Source organism: Lissotriton vulgaris, chromosome 1_1 (genome assembly GCF_964263255.1).
Source record: "Lissotriton vulgaris chromosome 1_1, aLisVul1.2, whole genome shotgun sequence".
NCBI classification, from domain to species: domain Eukaryota; kingdom Metazoa; phylum Chordata; class Amphibia; order Caudata; family Salamandridae; genus Lissotriton; species Lissotriton vulgaris.
In genome coordinates, this window is record NC_141685.1 from 1,069,229,022 (window position 1) to 1,069,252,609 (window position 23,588).

Below are 23,588 nucleotides of genomic sequence, written 5' to 3' on the forward strand. Positions count from 1 at the left end.
CTCTGCTGTACGCCGTTCCACTGTATGCTAGCCAATTGGACACAACTCTATTCTATGCCACTCCACTGTATCCTGTTCCTCTCCACACCACTCCACTGTATGCCACTCCACTGTACACTACTACACTATATGTTGGTACACTCTACACCAGCCCAGTCTATGCTACTCCACCCCGCTGTACACTACTAGACTATATGCTATGCCACTTTATGTTGATCCAATGAATGCCACTCTGCTGTACGCTACTCTACTCTACACCACTCCATTGTACTCTCATCCTCTATGTATAACTAAACTCTACAAAACTCTACTGCAATCTATGTCACTCTACTAGGCTCTACTCCACTCTATCCCGATACAACCCACTCTCCAGATTTGTACTCGATTCTATGTCTGTACACTTTATCGAACAACACTCTACTCTACTTTACTCTATAACAGTTTCCAACACTGTACAACACAGCAATCTACTCTACTGTTTGAGACGACACTCCAATTTATAAGAGTTTTCTTGACTCTATGTTATGCCACTTTAATGTACACCACTCCACTCTACGCTAATCCACTATACCTTACTCCACTCTACACCACTCCACTGTACACTACTCCACTCTAGGCTACGCCAGTAAATGCCAGTCCATTCTTCTGCACTCCAACGTGCATTAGTCCACTATACGTGATACCACTGTATGCTACTACGCTTTATGGTAATCCACTCTACGCCACTGCAGTCTATGCCACCACACTCTATGCAGCTCCACTGTACGACTCTCTCCTCTACTCTATATAAGTCCACTCTGTAAAGGTATAGTACACTTTATGACACTCTATTCCACTCTATCCCTGTACATGCCACTGTCCAACTCTATACTCCACTCTAGTCCACAATACAACACCTTTCTATACTCTATGGCACAGCACTACCACTCTACGAGACCCTCCAATTTATAGTTTACTATTCACGCTACACCACTACTCTCCACACCACTGTACTCTATGACATGCCAATACACTCTATTATACTTTACTCCACACTGCATTACCCCACTCGACTCTACTCCACAGCACAAGGCTTTACCTCACTCTATGCAACTGTACAAAGATCCACTCTACACAGCATATCTATTTGACAAACTACTGTACTCTATGCAACTCTACTCTGCAACACTACTACACAGTAACCCACTCTCTGACACTTTACTCCTGTCTATACCCCTACACTCTACAACACTTTACTATAGTATATGCCACAGTACAACAGTCTACTGCAGAGGTCTTCAATCTGTGGGGCGCAACCCCGGGGGGGGGGGGGGGGGGGCGTGGAGACATACAAAGAGGGACGCGCGTTCCCGGTTGCACTCCTGCATGGAACTGCTTGGATCCAGAATCCAAAACGTTTGCTCTTTGCTTTGGATTCAGAGTGGTGTGTCTCAATGTGCTGTCTGATTGGAGGACATCGTAAAAGAATACAAAGTCATCCACAGCTGTCCTCCAATCAGAGAGACTGCAGGATGAACATCAGGAAATGCCGGGCCGGGAACTGAGGCCATAAATATGCAGCTCTGGAATGCTCAGGAGTGCTTCGATATTATTTTGTCCTGCTTCCTTGCACTCCATCCTGTTGCCTCTTAGACCAATCCCAGTGCTTCTCTCATGCTGGGAATAATATTCCCAGCATTAGAGAAGCGTCATCTGGGAGGCTGGGCAGTGTGCACCAGTTAAGGATCGGGAGAGGCGGAAGACGGGACAGACGCAGCGTCGGGTAAGTCGTAATTTTTTGTTCACTTTTTTTTAATATATTTATGTCCCCCTCCCCTCCTTACCACCCTACCTAGTTGGATCAGAAGCAGCCGCTACTGGTAATAGTGACAACATCATACAAGATTAGTGGCCTTCTTATGCAGGATTACCAGCAGATATCACCTAAGTGCGTCACAAAGTGTTACCAGCAGCAATTTAAAAAAGGTGCTGTCAATTTAGAATGCCATCACATAAGTAATACTTAACAGCCATAGCGGCAGTGCTCGTGGAATAAGGTCATATTGGTAATGAATCTCCCCAACAGCACATGATTGATCACTAAAATTATTTTAGAAATTCAACCATTTTTCTACAGACACTATCTTATGCGTTCTGAAAGTAAACTCATTTTCATTTCAAATACATACTTTTCAATTTTGATATGAATATATTAATTATCTCAAGCAAAATCTTCGAATTTAATAGATTGGTCACACACAAAAGAGCTATTCAAATGCAGCTGGAGAGCAACCAGTAGCTCACCAACTATTCATTGGAGAAGCCGGTCAGTGAAACTCTACTACACTGTATGCAATTTCACTCTACACTGTATGACACTTGTCAAAGGTAGTGGATACATTGTAAATTAAATCTATAACTATAACTTTAAGTTTAAGTTTAATTTATTTGGGGAAATCAAAGATTTCCTGACAATAAGCTTTTATATGTGTGTGTGTCTATATATATAGTTATAAAAACACTAGGAAAACATTGCAACAATTTTAAAAATTAACAATTATAAAAACATCTATAAAAAATGTTTTACATTATTTTTAAAACAATGTTCATTAAACATACATTATTCAAAAACTACACCAACATTTCTTTGAAAAGCATGTATAAAATAAAATATCTAATGTAAGGTATATTAATATTTAATTCTTTTAAAAAAACTGCCTTAAATATAAAAAACACCAACATATCTTAAAATCATACAAAATTATATCAACATATTTTTTATTTAAATAATTTACTATTTAAAACTAAAAGTAAATAATATAGTAAAGTACACAAATACAAAATATTAAATATTTATCTTTATTAATGATAGAAAAATATTAACTTTTGAAAATGATAAAATGAATTGCTATAAAAATTATCTAAAACACATTCCCCTTTTCCCTCTACAAACCCTTTAAAATAATGAAAATATAACACAGATTGCAAAACACTACGTTTACACTTAAAAACAAACAATACAAAATAGATCAATAATATTTGTCAATACTTTAATAAATTTTCAATTGAAAAATAAAAGATTACTCATTTAAAAAAAGTTCACTTTTATAAAATGAACCGCCCCATTTCTTTATTAAAAAAAAACACTTTCCTAAAACATTTAACTATTTTAAATAAAATTAAAAATAAGAAAAAAAATCAAAGAATGTAGAATAATTGTTCTTACATCTATCGATATTATATACAACAATATTCATTTTTTTTTTGTAAATCTTTTTATTGTTAGACAAAACGAAAAACAATAAGAGCGTATCAAGTGCAATGCAGTCCAAAACATACAAGGAATCAAACAATTGAAAGGTCGCAATATCGGCAGCTGTTGAAGCAGGACATTGAGACTCTAACTGACATTTGACGAATCAGGATTATAAAACTAGCTGAGTTAGCCTATATCAATGCGTGCTGCCCACAGGCCCCTCCACCCACAAAATCAGGATCTCAATGATCATTGCGCCCCTCAATACTAAAATCGTAAACAGGACAAAGTACAGACACTTGTATGTAAAAATGAACAAATCAAAATAATAGAGCTCGCATTGGCACCCTAATACTGAAAAAAGAGTCAGGATATCCAGTAAATAAAGAAAGAAAATAAAATTAAAAAATACGCAACGTGCGCGACACCGCACCTCCCACCCTGCACCTCTGCATGTAGCTTACGCCTGACCCCAACTAGCAGTGTGCCTGTCGCCCCATCTAATCTACAAATAGTAAAAGAAGTAAGTGGAGGAGGGCCTTCGTACAGGCTCCCGGCCTCTCCCCCCCCGCTGGTTCTAAGCCGCCCCCTATTACGGATATATTATCATTTCACTGTCAAGCGAAAATAGGGGGCTACATTACTCACCTACACTGCCTCCCGGCCCCAACATCATAGAGTGAATCATACACTGCCACCATTTGAATAAAAGTCTTGAAACAATAGGCCGTTCTCAGCCTTGACCCGCTCGATCAGGTACACGAATGTTCTTCAAACGACCAGCCGCCATCTTAAAAAATGTGAAAGAACAGTAGCGAGCCGGAAATAGCTGGGCTTTCTCAGTCTCATTGTCACTGAGTCCCATCTGTGTCGATAAGAACCAGGGATATTGTTGAAAGTCCAGGTGCACTAAGTTCAGAAAGGGAGAAAGGGCCGCCCTGTCGATCCACTCCTAAGTCATCACATGAGTCATCAGATACATTGCCTGGTGCAATTTACCCTCAGTCGATAACAATATTGTGAGCACTGACACGTCCGGGACCTCCGATACACGAGCATTAGCTAATTTGCAATCCAGGATCTCTCGCATCACTCGTTTTATGGGGTTGCTGGCCGCCATCAGTCCGGGTGGTGTGGATGTTGTTACTTCCGCAGTGTCATTGAATTGAACAAAAGCTATGTCACTATTTTCCAGTCCAAAAGCCATGGCATCCAATTTGTGCTCCAAGGCTTGGACTTTCTAATTCAGGGAGAGATGAAGACCCTCGATCGCCGCCATTATAGCCCCAAGCGTAGGTTCAACCCTGGTCAGCACTAGTTGGTTCTCCTCGATAGGGAAATTCTGGTCGGGTCTCGAAGATCCCTTAGATAGGATATGTCGTCCCAGGTCATCCGTTCGAATTTTCCCTGACCTCTCGGAGGATCGGGCCCAATTCACACGAAGGCCGATATTGAGCGCCATTTCGCGCGTTTCGTTCACGGTCTATCCTTGGGCCCTTCGGGATAGACTCAGTAGAATCAGAAGCGAAGACACGCGATCCAACTCCTCTGCATGCAAGGATATCGCGGAGCTGTCTTCAGGATATGCCCGAAACCATCGGGTAGCAGTTTAGACGGTACCAAGCCGTTTATATTCCGTACTCCGACAACCAATTATTCAGCTCGCATCCGCAGTGTCATTGAGGTGCCCCACTTCGGCGCTAATCCATACGGATGTTTGATGTTGAAATCGGACAAAATGTACTTCCATTCCGGTGGACCGGCTCCTCCCGAACTCTTATGGCCGATGTTGTTCAACTAGACGCCGGCTGCATTCTTACTCGAGGCCCCAGCTTCAATGCTGATGTAGGCCGCAAACTTAAAGGCGACGGTTCTCCGTTCTCGAAGCAGGTGGAACTTTCGGGGTCACTCGGTGTAGCGTTATTTCGTTTCGTCTACCTGGGAGAGTTGCATAGGCACAGGATAACTGGCAGGATCTTGTAGCAGGATGAGAAGGTCTGCGGAGCCGGGAGCCTAAGCGGCCATCTTGGTTGCCAGCTTGGCTCCTCCCCTACAACAATATTCTTGACAAAAATATACGCACTAATTAAACAAATGATAGTTTGGTTATCACAATATAAATGCACCAATATTATGGTAACATGTCTTTCTCAATATTTTGATAAACCACTGTTAATAGTTGCACACTGTGGAGATATTCTGAAAAATATGAAGTTGCTATATTAGTGCCTCCCATCAGTGGCCTGTTGCAAATCCAGGATTAGCCCCTTACACAAAGACAAATACTAAGGCTATATGAACCTACAGTAAACGACCTATCTGGAGAATACTTTTTCAGATAGGAATCTATAAGTTTGTCTTTGTATGGTCTTTCTGCGCAATGTACCAGAAAGGTCAATGGAGTTCCTAAGTCTATATAGCAATTAGTATTTGACCACATCATTTGAAACTACACAAAGTAAATTAGTAGATTTAGCTCTTCCCCTTTGTGACAATATTTCAGGACAAGGTGGTGCCTTCCTTAAATATTTCTCCACTATAATTCACCCTAGTAATTGGTCATGTCAGGGCCTCATTGAAACTATGGCTTACCAGAACAGCAAAGAATATCCTGTACACAATATTTGGTCGCTATCTAAACATCCTTTTGTCTTCAATCAATGGTATCCAGTGCTATGGAAGGTGTCTTCAAGATGTCTCAGTAACAGAACATGCACAGAAAAGCGCCTGTCTGTACTTAATTTAGGGGGTAATTCCTCAGATTTGTAAAAACAGGCATCTACACAGAGTCTGCAAGGAAAAGGACCTTTTCCAGGCACTTCTCAAATGACGCCTATTAGATTTTGCTTCTCCTGATTTCGACTGGCTGATTTACTGTTATGCTAAGTCACTCTGAACTTTTTTTGGAATTTTGGGCAATAGTGACATACACTGAAATTCAGTACAATATATCAGTCTTTAGTTTGAGTAAGGAGGAGTTTGCACTCTACACCAGGCAACTTTCTAAAATTGCTCACCATTATGTTGCAATGTGTTCTGATTGCGCTGTTGTTCTAGTTACTGCTATAGGATGACTAGAGAAAATTATTTTTCTTTATTGTAGAATCTTTATTGATAGCCACAAATGTTAGAATAATTTCCAGCTGTGTGTGGGAACACCGGGACACTTTAAATCACAGGGGCAGATTTATGTTGGACTTGCGCCACGTTTGCGTCACGCAACTGTGGCGTAAACATGGCGCATCCCTACGAACGACTTACAACGTGACGCATCTAGGCAGATGCGTCACGTTGTAAAGCCCTGTGCCACATGTGGGCGTTCCCGCGCAGGGTGGGCGTTCCGGGGCAGGTGCGCCTCGCAAAAGTGGCTGAGTGAAATCTACAAGATTTCACTCAGTCACTTTTAGGCCAATGCTGCGTCAAAACCCTGCGCCTGCTTGAAGCAGGCGTAAAGCTTGACGCAGCATTGGACAGATAGGGCACCCCCGAGCCTTGCTGGAGCTGCGTCTCGCTTGCGACGCAACTCCAGCAATGCGCCACTTTAAGGCACAGATGCGTCATGCATCTGTGCTGTTTTTGCCCCATGGTGCGCCGCATTGTAAATGCGGCGCACCATGGTTGGCGGAGCTGCGGCGCACAATAACTGGTGCATCCCTGGGGATGCGCCAGTTATTGTAAATCTGCCCCTAAATATATAAGAATCCAGCATGCCATGGCAGAGAAACACCCTTCAAAGCCTGTTAGAGGGTTTTTTTAATTACAGACTGTCCTAAAAAAACGTGTTTTCCAAACCTGCTTTGCGGGACCCTAAAATTAAAACTACTGCCTAATAAGTATAGAAATGAGGAAGATAAAAAGCCTGATATACTTACCATGGAGAGCTAAAAAGCATCCTTTTAATAATCCGGAGGTTAGCAACCCCATGGTGACTTGTACTGTCAATTGCTTGAAAGAGCCACTCACTTCATTTTTGAAGGATACGTAGAATTGACTAAAAAATAAACTTCATGGCTTTCAGACCATTAATGATCCCAGTGTTCATTTCTTCTGCATTGTAGGATCTTCATTGATAGTCATAAACAATAGAGCAGAATAGCAAGCAAATCCCTCTCTCAGTCATAACGGATAAAGTCAGAAAGTGTTACAAACTCGTATTCAGTTCTCTAAGAGGTCTAAGAGCACAGATTCTGAAGAGTGTCTGTGCTAAAAACCAACCCTCGTATCAGAATCAACTTAATAGTGTCTTGTAAAAGTGTAGACAGATTTCCAAGTGGCCACCTTTCAAATTGTTGCTAGAGGGACGTTTCTTTACCAGGTCATAGTTGTGGCTTTCCCTCTGGTGGAATCAGACACCAGACTTTCTTATTAGCATGCACGAAAAGGATGCTTGAACACTCTCTTGAGTACTCTTCTAGACTGTCTATAGGAAGAGCAACTCTTACCAGTAGGCAAAGAATAGAAGAGTACAGTATATGTGAAAGGTGTTACCTAACTGCTTAAGAGGGGCCCACATTTAAAAAACCCACTAATGAGGAAGAAAGACATCTTTGGCAATCGTATAATCTTGATTTAAATGAAGCCTCAAAATGAAGAGAATAACAAATCACCTAACTCCTCCTGAGGAACAGGAGGGTGAAAAGATGCAAGACAAGTAGTATCCAGTCCAAAGTTCCAGCTGTGAAGTAAAAAAAGTCAGGGACTAAAATAGAAGCAAGAGGACAAGGAATGCAACAAAAATAAAGGCATATAAATTGCAACGCATCTTTAACTTAAAATTACCTTTTTAGATGGTTGTAACAGAAACTAACATCACAGAAAAATATCATAATTCATCTTGGTTTGGGCATGCTGCCTTCTCCACCCTCTGTAGTATTTATGGATTTACATATATTTGGATGTAAAGTGTTCCTTTTACTAAAATATTCCCGGGATCTCTGCACGCAGCTGAGAATTATTCTCAGGTTTATGATGGCAATGAAAATTATGATGCAGAACCTACACTACAAGTAAGTAATCATTCTTGTGGAATTACTAACCTAATTAGTTTGATGTGAAATTATTATTAGAAGGGTACAGAATTATAGAACTATTTACATGAGGATCCAAATTGTTATTCATATTGATTTGTTTGGAAGAACATATACAAGCAATGCTTCATAAACTAATATGGCAAAAGAACATAGAGCTCGATTATGAGTTTGCCAAACTTGTGGTGGAGGTGCGGTGGCTGTCATGAACCAATGCACCAGTGATCCGACTGCCGTATTACAAGTCTTGCGGTCAGACTCCAATAGGACCGCCGCAACCACCAGGGATCCGTGAACCTTGGCGGTGGCACTGCTACCTGAGGGCTACAATTTGCTGGATGTGCCGCTGCGGCACTGCCAAGCTTATTAAGACTTTCCTCACATCCACCCTTTTCATGATGGTGAACATGCCATGAAAAGGGTGTCAATGAGGAAACATAGGGGGCCCTAGAGGGCCGCCTATTTCCTCAGGGCCACGGGATGCTTGCAGGGGGGCACATGGTGTGCCCCCCTGTCTACATGCACTGCCTGTCATGTAGAGCATTGAATTTTACAGTCCATACCATGCAGGACGGGCTTTGGTGCTCCCATTGCGGCGCCTTTCTAATAGACGCTACTGTGGGAACGCCAAAGGACCGCCTGCCAGACCACAAGATACTCGTAATCTGGCGAGCGGCCGACTATGAGGTTTGGGGGGGTGGGAACAGGGTGAAGGCATGGCAGCTCACTCCGCCAAACTCATAATCAGGCCCATATTCATCTTATTATGATTGCTAATAATTAGGTATTATTGCTATTGGTACTATAGAAATAACAAAGAAGAATCTATGTTGAACATTCACAATTTTACATTTGAAAACCCAAATATCTGAATCAGAAAGTGAGAAAATCAAAGCCATGTTTAATTTCAATTATATTGAAAGACACAATTTGGAAATGTTTTCATTTTTATTTAGTGCTGTAGGGTTCCCTAATTCTCACCCACTTACCCAAATAGTAACTCTATCACTCACTCCATTCCTATCCCTTAGAATAACCCTACAAGTAACCCAAACCCTCAAACCGGGCCTACTCCTAACCATGAAGCTAACCCTTTTCCCAAACTCTTTTACTAACTCTGAACCGCACTCAAAAGTCTAATCCTTAAAATTTCTCTAACAAAAACGCAAATTACTAAAGTATTTTATTGTAAATAAATGTTATTGTTCCCAATGTCCCCCAAAAGTTTTGCTATGAAACTAATTGTTCAACAAACCTTACATCTTTAACGTTTGGATTTGATTTTGTATTAAATAATATATTAAAGAATGCACTGTTACTGTATTATTTGAATTTTTGTATTTGTACTTTTGGTTCTAGTACTTTCTAGATGGTGGTAAATATGTTATATTAAAAAAAAAATAACTCCACTGTGCCTCCAGGTCCTGTCACCAATGTGCTCCAGAAAGTGGACGTCCAGCTTGTTCCACATGATGTCTGCATGCAGTCATACCGCTACCAGATCTCTCCTAGAATGCTCTGCGCTGGATACCAAGAGGGCAAGAAGGACGCCTGTCAGGTGAGGTGGCATCATTTCCTCTGCTCCTTTGTAATGGTGGCAGCATACACAAGCGTCCCAGCAAGGCTTGTATCCTCACTGTTTGTCGTGTATGGATTATAGCGGTTGTAAATCCAAGAGGAGAATGCCACCATTGTGGCATCGCAATGAAAGATGACATAAATGAGGTCCTCTGACTTCTAAGACATACAAGATTTAGCTGTGGTTGTTTGGTAGTATAGCAGTTTAACTCAAATGATGTAAATTTATATGCACCCCTTTTTATTTACACTTGATACTGTTATCTGCTTTCCAAGCTCCCTCAAATTTTAGCACATAAGAGACTAGTTTGGTTAAGTGGGGAAATAGATCTTATAGCTTGGGCCGCTTGCCTCCTCAGTTGGCTTAGAGGAGGTAGGACCTCCATGTATGTAAGCCTGTAGCCGACCACGGATGGCTTCAGGTGCCTACGTATATCTGATGAGGGTTTAATAACCTATGCAGTGCACAGGTGTGTCCTTGCGATTCCATCATTGGTGCTAAAGTATTGGACACCTCTCGTCTTTAGAGGTGTGTGAAGTACTGCTTGTGGCTACGGTGTGCAATGGTACCAATATGGTGTCATAATAGTGAATGAGGCCGCTGAGGCGAGGCCTTCAAGCGGACTCAGCTGCATGAAAGAAGCTGAGGAAGGACAAGGCTTGTTTTCAGGTGACAAGTGGCAGTCACCCCTCATACTTTTGAGTAAGAGTGAGATACCCATGGTTTTAAGAAGGCCCAAATGGCCTCCGGCTGTCCACTGTATGTGGTTAAGTAGATCAAGTCCCCTTACCAGCGCTGTACTAGATCCTCACGTGATGTCTTCTTTAAACGGGCACAAATTGAGTGCAAACCTGTTTCAGTGCAGGAAATCCAGCTCTGAAAACCCCATCTATTTATTCTGAAGAAAGTTTAAGATGATTTTCAAATTTGTGAACCCTTAAACACCTTCTTCACCCTAACGGCATGATTGGCCAGCTCCCCTGGGCTGTGCATTGGACAAGAGATCCTGCATTTAGGATCAGGAGTTCATAATAGTGGTGATAACTGGCAATCCTCAAAGGAACACAAACAGAGCACAAGATATTGGAGTGTCCATGGGAGGTGAGCTCTGCAAGCACAGCCCATGCATGCACACTGGAGTATCCAGCCTGAGGTGGGATGGGAGTGTTAGCATCCCAAGAGGTGAGACACTCTCCGCATTTCATATATCCGACTCCTTGCAGTGACTGGGGAAATAAAATGGCTCCCAAAGTCCTTTTCCCCGAACAGTCAAAAGAGAAAGCTGCACCTTCTTCAGTGCCCAGTCCCAGAAGGCTTTGCTCCTTTACAGTTGACGTGAATGTAGAGAAGTGTCCTGGCGCCCTGAATATCCTGGAACATTCTCGTTTTCAGATCTGTTACTTCTGACAATTTTAATTACGAGTGTGTTTTTTTCGGGAAGACGGTTGAGTGAGCATAGGTACCAGCACGCTCACTTCCACCTTCGCCTCTAACGTGAAATCATTAAAGCGATTCCTCTTTCAAGCAGCACAGCAGGAGGTTAGCAGTTCCTCGGCCCTAGATGCAGGCTCCCTCCTTCGGGCCTCGTTTCTTGCATCTTGCTCAGGCAGCAGCTGAACATGGCCGCCACAGCTGGATACTTCCAATCCGATCGGTGCGCTTTGGTGCATAAAGTGTTCAAAAGAATTAGTGAAATTTACAAACGTTCTGTCAAATAAGCCAGCTTTACAATCCTTTACTTTCTCTGCATTTCGGGAGGTGGGTGGGAACGCTATCTAAAGACCTATATCATTCATAACAGACTCTCGTTGAGACCGACTTAACAGTTGCTTTGTATGAACCTCTAAAAGCAGCAGATTTTATTCTATATGGTTTTGAACTGTAACATTTAGAAAAGTGTTTACTGTGTTTTGAAATTTGATATGATTTGTACATGTAAAGGTCCAGAAAGGCGCCCTGGTGTTAGATAACCACTAAACCGAGCATAGCGTGTAAACACAGCAGCACGACAGGCGAGGCTTGAGGGCCTTCTAAAGGTTAAGAAAAGTGTGAGATTTGTCTTAGTTTTGAGGACAATTGATTCTAAATTTTGACTCCTACGAATCTGAAGGAGCCACCAACCTTCCTACTTGTTTCTATGGTTAGTACTCGCTGTAGTCCTTGCCATAACGTTCAGCAAGGAACTTGTGGTTTGAGTTGTTTAGTCCGATGTAATTTCTCGAGCGAATAATCAGGTTATGGATGAGGCACAGACACAAGCTGTCTGTATTCTATCATCTAGGGGCAGCTATTGAAGTTTTCTCCTAGCCTCAGATCCATGGTTGTATTTCCTTCTTCAGCAGATTAAGAAAAATGTTAAATTCTGTGTACTCTGCAATTTTGATCTGAGCTCAGTTGTAAGGCCCGCGCGCAGGCTGATACAATATTCTAATGTTGATATCACACAGTTAGTAGTCTTTAGAGATACATATTATTTGGATTAACAGAGATTGCTCTTTTCATCAGTTATAGTGTACGGTGACTAGAGCCACATGCTGAATTGAAGTAGAAGGACAGATCTTTGTCAGTCAGAGCATGAAATAATGTGTCCTTCAGTGCTGGAAGTTGAGGAGAGCCTGTCCTACTAAGCCAGTATATGTCCTAAGGATCTGTGTTCATATCTAATATCAATATTTTGGTTTTGTTGGATCTTTTCAATAATTCACAGCCATCCAGTTGAACACTTCACAATCTCCCATGGAATTTAGCAAGGGAACATTGAGAGCTTTAGTTTAAACGGACAGTGAACTGAATATCACAAGTGGACAAACAGACCTTACATCCATCTTTCAGATTGTTCTATTCTTCTAGCTAGTTTGATAATTGATTACTTAATAGTTTTTCTAACATTTTACTGAACACAGGAAGCAGAGTAATAGAACAGTAGCCAATGGCTTGACTGACAAGCGAGCCGTCCACTGCTGGCCTAGTTAAGATTAATCTAAAAGATGCATTGCCCACATATATTGGTGGATCAAGATGGGGGGAGGCAAAATGGGGGCAGGAAATTTTGTGGCGGCAGGTTGAGAATATAGCAGCAGACTGTTGAAGGAAGGTGGCACATTGAGAAACAAACAAAACAGAAATAGTACGAAAATTAGCAGGGTTGAGGGAGAGACAATAGTCTGGGTGAATAGGAAAGACACTGAACCAATCTGTGCCCTCAAAACTGGCTTGTAAGTGAGGGATGGAAGGACAAAAGTCTGGATTACTAGGCCTTGTAGGTAACTTTTCAGCGCCAGGGCTCATCGTCCCTCGCATTCAACTGTTTTTTAATGTTTTTTTCTCATGTCTTCTAGGGTGACTCTGGTGGCCCGCTCGTCTGCAAGGAGTCATCTGGCAGGTGGTTCCTGGCTGGTGTGGTGAGCTGGGGTGCCAGCTGTGGAGTGCCCAAATACTACGGTGTCTACACCAGGGTCACACGGATGGTCGGCTGGATCAAGCATGTCATCTCATAGGTGTTTCCCAAATCTCAAACTTTTGGCTTGTCCTATCAATCACTGACATCCTTTATGTGGCATCATTAATAAACTGACTGCTCATTACTTGTCACAGAGGGACCCAACATTTGAAGACTCTCCAACTTCAGACCCTATTGCTCTGTATGAAGCAGCCATGAGACAGCCTTTCCTTGCATCTGAGGCTTACAAGTCAACCTGACATAATAACCTTCAGAGGGAGTACAAAAGGGTTCACCAGGCAGACAAAGAGCTTAAAACCGGCACCAGTACATTGTTTTTAGAGTTTGGGGTATCTCTGCTTGCTGTGAAGTCTTAAACCAGCTGCATTTCTCTGAACACACCAACAGTTCCCATCCTTTTCATCAGCTTTCCTTTCACTTGCAAATTTTTCTCTTCACCTTTTCTGCTGCTTCTTTTTTCAGTGGGAAAATACTAGTTTGGGTTCATCTGTGACTTAGGAACATCTCTTCTTCTTCAAAACAAAGGTGAGGATGGAAAGGAAATGGATGGGCTAAAGGTATAAAGATTAACTTTATCCATGGTGCTATGAATTCACTGTAGCTGGAGGTCATCATAGCTGTCCATTGGCAACATGGCTGCTTCCTGGCGAATGTTACTGCGAGCTGGGGTTCTTAGAGCCCGGTCTGTGTCCAGGCGCCTGAATGATCCACAGTAGCCAATGATGGTCCCAATGCCCCTCTACCCCAGACACCACCTGAATACTCAAGGTGACGCCTGAAGCGGGGGGGAAATGGGAAGTGGAAGAGAAAGAGAGACAGGCACTGCTTGTAGAGATGAGTCTTCTACTAGGTCTATGCGATGTGGTCTATGACCGCACCTGTAGAGAGACACAATGGGTAAGGCAACAACCTACACTATAACACTCTTGACTATATTACTTCAGTAATGGGCATTTACTGTGTAGACCCTCGACTGTTGCTTCTCTCTTGTAAATAACTTTAACAAGCATATGCAGTTTCCTGTGTGAGATACAAACAACAACATTATAGATCTAACTTGGTTTATCTGTGGAGTCTGTATTATGTATATTCTTTTATTGTAATTTCCTTATGACTGCATGTTTTTATTTAATATTTACTCCAACTGAAAAATCCTTAGGATATATATATAGATAGATATATATAGATACAAGCGTGAATGCTTCTTCCGCCAAAATTGCTAGTTCACAATAATACTTGTAACCTTCTGAACACGATACCTTCCAAACTGGCTGATTCAGTGGCATAAGGTATCCTTGGAGGAGCTGCAGAAAATATGGAAACAACCTATCCTTACAGATAAGGACAGTGTGGAATCTGCACTGTCCAAATTCAACAACTCACTAATAGAAGCTATTGATACACTGGCCCCTCTGAAACTACATAAGCAACATCCCCCCTCCAAACAAGAAGCCTGGTACACTGAAGTACTTAGAATAGAGAAGCAGGGATGCAGAAAGATAGAAAAAATATGGAGGAAAACTAGAACTGAGGAGAGCAAGAAAGAACATCAAGAGGCTCAGTCTAACTATTATAAAAACATAAAACTGGCCAGGAAGAACAGTCTTACTCAGCAACTGGCAGAGGCAGGCAATTCATCGAGGGAGTTGTTTAAAATTTTACTGGCTTTTGTAAAACCGGTAGCCTGTGAGAGCCCTGACGAATTCTCTCAATCTCTTTGCGATGATATTTCATGTTTTTTTTTTAAATAAGATACATTTGATTTATGATAAAATCATGGTGGCATCCAGTAAAAGGAATACTATTCCCCCCTTCTAATCTGCCTGTATGCAGAGAGAACTCATTAATGTCCTTTCCAGTAATTTGTGCCTTAGACCTTCCTCCCCTTATCAGTCATATAAAATAGGGGTCTCCTGATGATTTTTTGCCTGCCAAAATGGTTGCACCCCTGAGCACCCTGCTTTGACCTTTGATCCAATCAGTAATACATCTTTCGCTTAGGGAGGGACAAGTGCCCTCGGAATGGAAGAAAGCGGTGGTGAACCCTATCCGAAAGAATGCGGCACTCCCATGGACAGACCTCTCTAATCTCCGGCCCATCTCCCTCCTGCCATACCTTAGTAAGATGACCGAGAAACATGTGAACACCCATCTATCTAAATATATCGAAGCAGCGGAAGGTCTGGACTATTCTCAATCTGGGTTCAGACCTAAACACAGCACCGAATCAGCCCTCCTTTCAGTGACCGATAACATCAGGATGCAACTGGATGGAGGGGGATCTATGATTCTGGTGCTGTTAGATTTATCCGCTGCCTTCAATACTGTGTCACATGAGATACTTCTCGGTCGTCTAAGGGAAGTGGGCCTAGGAGGCACGGCGCTGTCCTCTGGTTGGAGAGTTTTCTCTCAGGCCGCACACAAGAAGTCAGACTGGGCTCCCATCATTCCATCTCTAGGGAGCTCACCAAGGGAGTGCCACAGGGCTCATGCCTAAGCCCCACACTGTTCAACGTGTATGTGGCCCCCTTGGCGGACATCGTAAGAACTTATGGGTTCACCCCGGTGTCGTATGCCGACGACACTCAGCATCTGTTCCCTTTTAAGACTCTGACGCCCGCATTAAAAAAAATCCTTTGCGGACGGAATGAGGGCAGTATCAGACTGGATGGCTTTAAATTGCCTCCAGTGCAATGTAGGCAAAACAGAGGTCACGTTGTTCGGGGAGGCCACGCTTTTGTGGTCCCCTGAATGGTGGCCTCTGGACCTAGGACCAGCACCGAGCCCTAAACCGACTGTGGAAAACCTGGGAGAGCAATTAGATCAGGCACTACTACTTAAAGAACATGTAGGTCAAGTTTCCGGATGTTGCTTCCGTGTCATCGGACTACTACGACAGGTTTTTCCTTTCCTGCCTGATAGTCACAGGAAAACACTTGCCCAGACCTTGGTGATCAGTAGATTGGACTACTGTAATGGTCTGCTCTTCTCAGCCAATGAGGAACAACTCAATAGATTACAAGTAGTCCAAAACACTGCGGCGAGACTTGTCCTTAATGTCCAGCCTAGGACTTCCTCACGCCCCCTTCTGGACAAACTCCATTGGCTGCCGGTGCGGCAACGCATTAAATTTAAAATCTGCTGCACCATACACCGATGTTTGTTTGGCACCGGCCCTAAATATTTGATTGAAAAATTTAACTCCTGTATACCGGGACGTTCTCTGCGTTCCAATAAGCTACAACTACTTCAGATACCCAGGATTAGGAGATCTAGGCAGGGAGGAAAAGCTCTTTCCTACAAGGGCCCTATCCTCTGGAATTCTCTACCCCTACTCTGAAACAAACCACTAATTATTCATCCTTCAGAAAATCATTAAAAACGTACTTATTCTCGACTTCCTAAAATCTATAAATTATCAACCATCCTATAGACCATGGACCAACTGGGCATTTCTTAACTGAAAGCGCAAGCGCGGGGATATCCCTTCGGGGGTCGAGTCCTGCTCTATATAAGAATATAAAATAAATAAATAAAAATATACGTGTAACTTTCCGAACAATCCTCTGATTGTTTATATCCAAAAGAAATGTCACTGTACCTTGGCAGTTCTATGAAAGTTGTTTCTGCTTTACCGTGCCCAGGAACTTGGAGTACACTATTAAGCTGCTTCAGCAACTGGAATGCTTTTCTGTAGCACTCTGACAGACCTCAATTGACGAGTGTCGGGTTGCGGGGCTCCCTCGTAGCGCATGCGAGCAACTTCACCAGTTGAGAATGAAAGTTATTTCTGACACATTCGTTGGTTGAAAAACTCCTCAATAGTTCCGGAGGACCTTCACAGACATGCGCGAAAAGGAGACGCTGCCGCCCTTCGGATGTCTACAGTTGACGTGCGCAGTTTCTATTCGAAACACGCACATTGGGCTCTCTGGCAGTCGTGTGAAGATAAACACTAGACCGCGAACTTGACTTAGGCGGATCCATCATCCGAGCAGCCATTTTCCTCACCTGAGTCTCTAATACTCCTCAAACATGTGTTCAACATATAAGTTTTGACCCCATGTATCTTTTCTTCCAACTGGGATATTTAATCATTCTCCTAAAATGTTTGTTTCTTTTCACGCCCAACCTCAATTTAAGTGTGGTTGCCGCTGAAGTTGTGACACTCCATCCCCTGTAGCCTTCTAGGCCTGCGCTCGAACCCATCTTCTTACAGCCTGCCTCCTCCAGAAGCCAGCCTTCAGCACTAGTTGCTCGCGGTTCATGGCAGCTGTCACCCAGCAAGCCCCTTTCTTCAAAGGTACAGCTGTTGTGATCAACGAGTTCAAAGACCTGAACCTAGACGACTTCAAAGGAAAGTATCTGGTGCTCTTTTTCTACCTCCTCGACTTCACTTCTGTGTGCTCTACGGAAATTGTGGCCTTCAGTGACAAAGCAAATGAATTTCATGATGTGAACTGTGAAGTTGTGACTGTGTCGGTGGATTCGCACTTCAGCCGTCTCGCCTGGATCAATACACCAAGGAAGAATGGCGGGTTGGAAATGATGCATATCTCACTTTTGTCAAATTTTACAAAGCAGATTTCTCGAGATTATGGAGTCCTTCTGGAGGGTCCAGGGATAGCACTGAGGGGCCCCTTCATTATTGATCCAAATGGGATTGCGAAACATTTGAGTGTGAATGACCTCCCAGTTGGCCGCAATGTGAAAGAAACACTGCGCGTGGTGAAAGCCTTCCAATATGTGGAGTCGCACGGGGAGGTGTGTCCTGCCAATTGGACCCCAGATTCCCCAACGATCAAACCCAGCCCATATGGCTCCAAGGAGCATTTTGAGAAGGTGAACTGATGTTATTCAGATTGTGTCACCACAGTGCTGATGAAGACTGTTGTCTGCTGCTGCTGAAAAAAACAGATCTCCATATTGAAGCAGCTGTGCCTGTCTCCAGGGATGGCATTAGGCAATGACGTGACGCATAACATTTCATTTTCACAGTGAAGAATAATGGAAAAGAAGATATTTGATTTTCTGTGATCACAAAGTAGATGGCCGAGAGATTTTATGTTAATTAAAGATCACTGTAGATTACCACCTTTAAGGCGTTTTAAAACCTCTACAAATATGCTCCACATATATACAATAAAACCAGACTTTTTTTAACACGAATACCATAGTTCCCACTCAAAAAGGGGTCATACTGCTTTGTTAGAAACTTGTAGGCTGTCATGTCTATAATCTTCAAAATCCATTTATTTCTTAATTTATTTTCGAGTTTTTGTAAAGCGCCAAAGAGGTCCGTGTGGCCACTACATTTTGTACATTGCCTCTTGCCATTCCATCCCCTCCCCAAACCAATTTTCTTTTGTGGGCTGTTGTGGTAACCGGGGCCCTGCTGCAACCTTTGCTCCTCCTTTCTTGCCACCTTTCCAGCCTTTTTTGCCATCTACTGCAGATGCCATCAACACACCAACCAGCTTGTGTCCAGAAACCAACCAAGGCTGACCAGGCGGCAACTCTGAAGAGACGATGCTTCTCACCGTCACCTCCAAACGTGAACTTACTGGTGCTTCTTCACATGTTTTTTGTGTCAGGCATGGCGGATTCTTCTAGTTGGGGCCATACACATGTGGGTCAATATTAAGCAGAGTCTGTAATATTATAGATACCATTTTTCAGAGGCCATAATTGAGTTGCTATGGGTGCGAATTTAGATAAATAAATGCCATTTGTAAAGCGCACAGCTACCTCCAACGGAGGTGTCCCGGCGCTGTCTGTATACCGCTTAGGAACCCTTCCTGGTTTTTCCCTGTGGAATGTCCACTCCTAGGCCCTCCCAAGGTGAAGCCAGGCATCCCAGCGCTGTTGGTGCCGTTGTGGAGATTAAGCAAACTGTTGCCCAGAGTTGCAGAGTGGGACCCATGATTAGAATAGGCACCGAGGCGAGAATTATCAGGTCCGAGGAAATTGAGCCCAAGACCCGCTGAGTCGGGTATTAAACCCTGGTCCCAGACCAGACCTCTGCATCAGGGTCTGCCACTCTAACCATTTGAGCCACACTTCTCCACTAATACATATACATACTAATACATATAGCTTATCAGCAATGTTGGAGCCATGTGAATGTATATTTAAAAGGTAAAATTGAATTGCTGTCTGGTATCTTGTTCTGATGGGCAGAATTCGCAAATCCATTTGCATCCCCAACTTCAACTTGGATAGGGAAATATTTGCATTTTTAAGTGTAATTACACATTTGGCATTGTCAAAGGGCAGATTTACATTGGCAAATCAAGTTACTTAACATTAGATACGTTTGTTGTGGGGAATACATGAACTCCAGAACCTGTTCCTAGGCACTAGGCTGGATTCATACAAATCTTTCACAGTTTGAGTCAGATGCTGCACCATATTATTACAGTCTGAGTTTTGCAATTTTGTCTCGGAAATGCCTAACTTCCTATGGAAGGATGCCATGACGTTGATGACACCAAGTCCAGCCTATCGAGGCTAGGGACTCTGATGAAGACCCAAAGGAAATTCAAAATTTAAACACAAAAACATTTTCTCAGAGAGGAGTTGGGAGAGATTAAAGGAATCTGCAGGATCTCAAATATTCTTCAGAGAGAACATTACTGAAGGTAAATAACTTGTCCCCACAGCTACAACACAGTTGGAAAAACCACTCAAAATGTCACTACAAGATGAAAGACTAACACTAGCCGGCCAAACTGAAACTGCTCTCTAATATAAAGTAAGACATGAATGCCTAGCCATTTAATGCACAGATGACCAAGTTATCACCTAACAGATTGTATGAACCGGTACCCCAAAGTAGAAACAATGTCTGTCTCAACAGAGTGCTACCATCAAAGACCATCTTGATATTGCCTGCTCTTTCACCTCTCAACCTAGTCATAGGCATTGAAATGCAAGCAAATTTTCGTTGAACCTAAAGTACTGCAACCTATTACTATAATTGATGAATACCCTCCGGCATCTACTCTGTATAACCTTAGCACCTACTTAGAACAATGAGATGGGTCAAATGAAGGCAAACTGATGATGACTTGTGAGATATAAAATTCTGTAGCAGCATTAAGCAACAAAGAGGGCTTCGCCCTAGAAGCACTTCATCTTTTCAATTAATTGTAAAGGGAGGAGTGGAAAGCAAAACCAACAAACTAACCAATCTTGCCAAATTAAGGAGAAGGGCGGTCTTCGAAATATTTCAAAGAACACAAATGAAGTTGCCAAAAGGGCTCCGGCCCATTGAAAAAAGAAAAGAAAAAACTAACAAATTGAGATCCCAACCAGAAACATGTAAGGTAATCAGGATACTTGTTCTCTAAATCTTTCAGAAAGCGAACAATCAGGATTTAAAAACCTGAATCCTAAGTAGTAGAACTTAAAGAAGTTGAAATGGCAGCTAAATAACCATTTTCTGAATTCACACGCAGACCTTTCTCAGCCAGGCCTTTTATCTGTGTCGCATGAGGGTTGGCTACAGGCCCACTCCTGTAAAATTCTGCTGCTACAAGCTAGACACAGAAGGTTGTGCTGAAATCCCCGTGCTTGTGTTCCTGGATGTATGTGGCTAGCCAATGTGATACATGAGTTATACGTTTTGGTTTGAGTCATAGTGAAGCAAACCATTTTGGTAGCTCCTGACCCAGGCCTGTGCACATGCTGGCCATGAGGTTACTTGTTCAGGAAGTGTCTTGCAGATAGTACTGAGACTGGAGTGAGGGGACATATAGAAAAGTGGGGAAATAGGCGATAGGCTTCCCTTACCAATTCAGGAAAGTCCTTTTCCTGCAAAAAATTGCGGATTAGTTTTCCTGTTACACTACAATGGGGAAACCCAAAACTCCCCTGGACCTGGGTCAATAGTGGTACAGAATAAGGTGGACACAATGGATGAACCATCAAAACAATCACATCACCCATAAATAACTATGTAGACAATTGTTTGCGAATTCAAGTATATTTATATCAGCATTTAAGTCATGCGAATAAACTATACATTTGTAAATAGGTGCTCCAGGAGAGGGGATTGTGCTCAAGGAAGTATTCTTGTGAGGGTTTGAAAGTGTGAAACTGGGGTGTTTATCCAATATTAACAATGTGCTATTTAAAATAGTCCTGTCCAGTCGCCTATTTGGCTCAGAAACTTTGAATATTCAGTCACAAAATAGACAAAGGAAATAAATTGCTGTTATCTATGCTGCAAATCAAAAATCAATACAGGTACAAAATCACAGTCGATCTTTCGACCTCTTAGACAAATGAAGGTACATAGGGTCCTTAAACCGGGGTCCTAAACAGGACAAATGGGAGACACCTTAACCCCTTCGCCGCGGGGCTGGGGAAAGGGGGGGCGGTGCCGCGGTGCTCGTGACGAGCTCAGCTCGTCATGCAGTACAGTGGAGCTGTGCTCATGGCAAGCTCAGCTCGTCATCAATCTGCCCACATAATGGAACGCCCCGCACAGGAGGGGTATTATCCCCGCGTGGGCGTTCCACAGCCGTTATGACGAGCTCAGCTCGTCATGAGCACCGAAGGTGTTAAATCCACTGCGAAGGTCGGTGGAAAAAAGACACATCACTGGGCCCGTAGGCTCCTATTGCAGAGAGATTGAAAAAAATCAGCCCAGTCCCTGTAATAGCCTTCAGGGGAGTATGTAAATGGATCCAACCAGGTGAGATATTGATATTTATGTGGCCGTAAGCATCAGTGGCGGAGTTAATCCAAAACATCTGATAGCAAGGACGAATCCAGACGTGTGGCAAAACATTTGATAGCGAGATCAAATCCAGAAGTGTGGCCACAACAGCAGTTGACCCCAGAGCGGAGGGTTCATCCACCAGACTGTCCATAATATTTCTGGTGCACTTTTAGTTTGGAGTCTGTCACCCTCAGGGCCGGCTTTAGAGCTGTTGGCACCCGGTGCAGCAATCATTTCTGGTGCCCCACCTCTTCAGGTTCACTTACGACTACCAGGCAAAAGTGCTCCCCATCTTTCCATAGCCCCTCTCTTACATACATTTGATATGTTTTAAAGTACTGGTAAAGGCGGACTTTACTGATAAGAATGTATGTCTACCCAAACACACACTTTTGAGCAACATTAGGAAAAAATAATGAGACTGGGAGAAAAACAGAACGGCCTATTCAAAGGATCTTTATTCAAATATAAAAAACATCCATAAAAGTACAGGTACATCACAACAATTCATCCTAATAAAAGCAATAAAAGAATCATTAAAAAGGCTGATAAAAAGTGACACAATTAATTTCATAAGATAGACTTCCAGTGACATTATTTTAAGGTACAACGTATAATATGTTTAGCCAAGCTTGCACTTCGATAAAGGCAGTACACAGACTAATTAACCACAATATGTGCAAAAATACAATCACTAGTGCAAATATACAAAAGTGAAAACTATACAAAAATAGTGCAAACTTTATCAGACCATATTCATTGTTGCTCGAGAGCGAACAGCGGATTGGAGAAAGCAGCTAACTCTGAAGATTACATCATCAGTTCCTAGCATCAATAAATCTCTAAATGCTAAGTTAAAATCCATCAGGGCGCTCTCTCTAAAATATGGAATTAGGTAAAGTTTAGTGTATTTTACATAAAAACCACAGAAAAACATAAAATGTAAAAGGCTTTGCTTACCACCTAAATTGCAGGGACAGCTTAAATTTTCCAAATTTTTATTAAAGCCTAATGGGAAGCAAAGTAGATTTTTAATGCTCCCGTCCCTAAAGCGAAACAGCAAACGCCTATTCCATAGGCCCAATTTTTTCCGCAGGTAGCCATGAGGCATATTGCTAAACCTACCAAATGTTTCGAGAAGAGGGATATACTTTATAATAGTAGGCTTTACAAGCTCGGTCCTTTCCCTCTCCTTGCTGTACGGATCATAAAAAAGCCCTTTTTACTAGGTTCTTATGGGAGCAATCAATAGTTAGGGGTGATGAAAATAAATGCCCCTTCTCCACACTTACTAAGCTTTTCTCTACTGCTCTGAGCCAGGGTATGTGGCTAGCCCGCTTGCATTTTAAACAATCCGTTATAATTTCGCGGGTTAAAGAAAGAGGCAGCAGGATTCCGCCATATTTTCAACCAAAACAAGGCAGGCCTAGATCTTATAAAATCCTCTACATATGGGAGATTCAATTCCCTATGACAAACATAAGTTGGAGCAGAAATCACCCCCCCCCCCCTTCCCCCCAGAACCTTCCTACAGAATCTATTTTCTTCGGTCTGTATGT

At 42.6% G+C, this 23,588-nt stretch overlaps 2 protein-coding genes across 3 annotated transcripts in view; both read left to right on the plus strand.

Moving 5' to 3' along the window:
* Positions 1 to 14,372, plus strand: part of TMPRSS6 (transmembrane serine protease 6) — a 259,562-nt gene extending 245,190 nt beyond the window's left edge. For both annotated transcript variants that reach the window (XM_086963148.1, XM_086963145.1), the window contains 2 exons: positions 9,684 to 9,820; positions 13,180 to 14,372. In XM_086963148.1, coding sequence (XP_086819274.1) covers positions 9,684 to 9,820; positions 13,180 to 13,338 — 296 coding nt within the window. In that variant the 3' untranslated portion in view covers positions 13,339 to 14,372. The remainder of the gene's footprint in view (positions 1 to 9,683; positions 9,821 to 13,179) is intronic.
* A 3,048-nt stretch (positions 14,373 to 17,420) lies between these two features.
* Positions 17,421 to 18,283, plus strand: LOC147748569 (thioredoxin-dependent peroxide reductase, mitochondrial-like). The gene has a single exon (XM_086963154.1). It carries the CDS (start codon positions 17,568 to 17,570, stop codon positions 18,150 to 18,152), a length of 585 nt encoding a protein of 194 aa, XP_086819280.1. The 5' UTR covers positions 17,421 to 17,567; the 3' UTR covers positions 18,153 to 18,283.
* The last annotated feature ends 5,305 nt before the right edge of the window (positions 18,284 to 23,588 follow it).

Bases quoted from the DNA above. Each gene is read 5' to 3' on its own strand.
- LOC147748569 (XM_086963154.1), top strand. From the start codon at position 17,568: ATGGCAGCTGTCACCCAGCAAGCCCCTTTCTTCAAAGGTACAGCTGTT.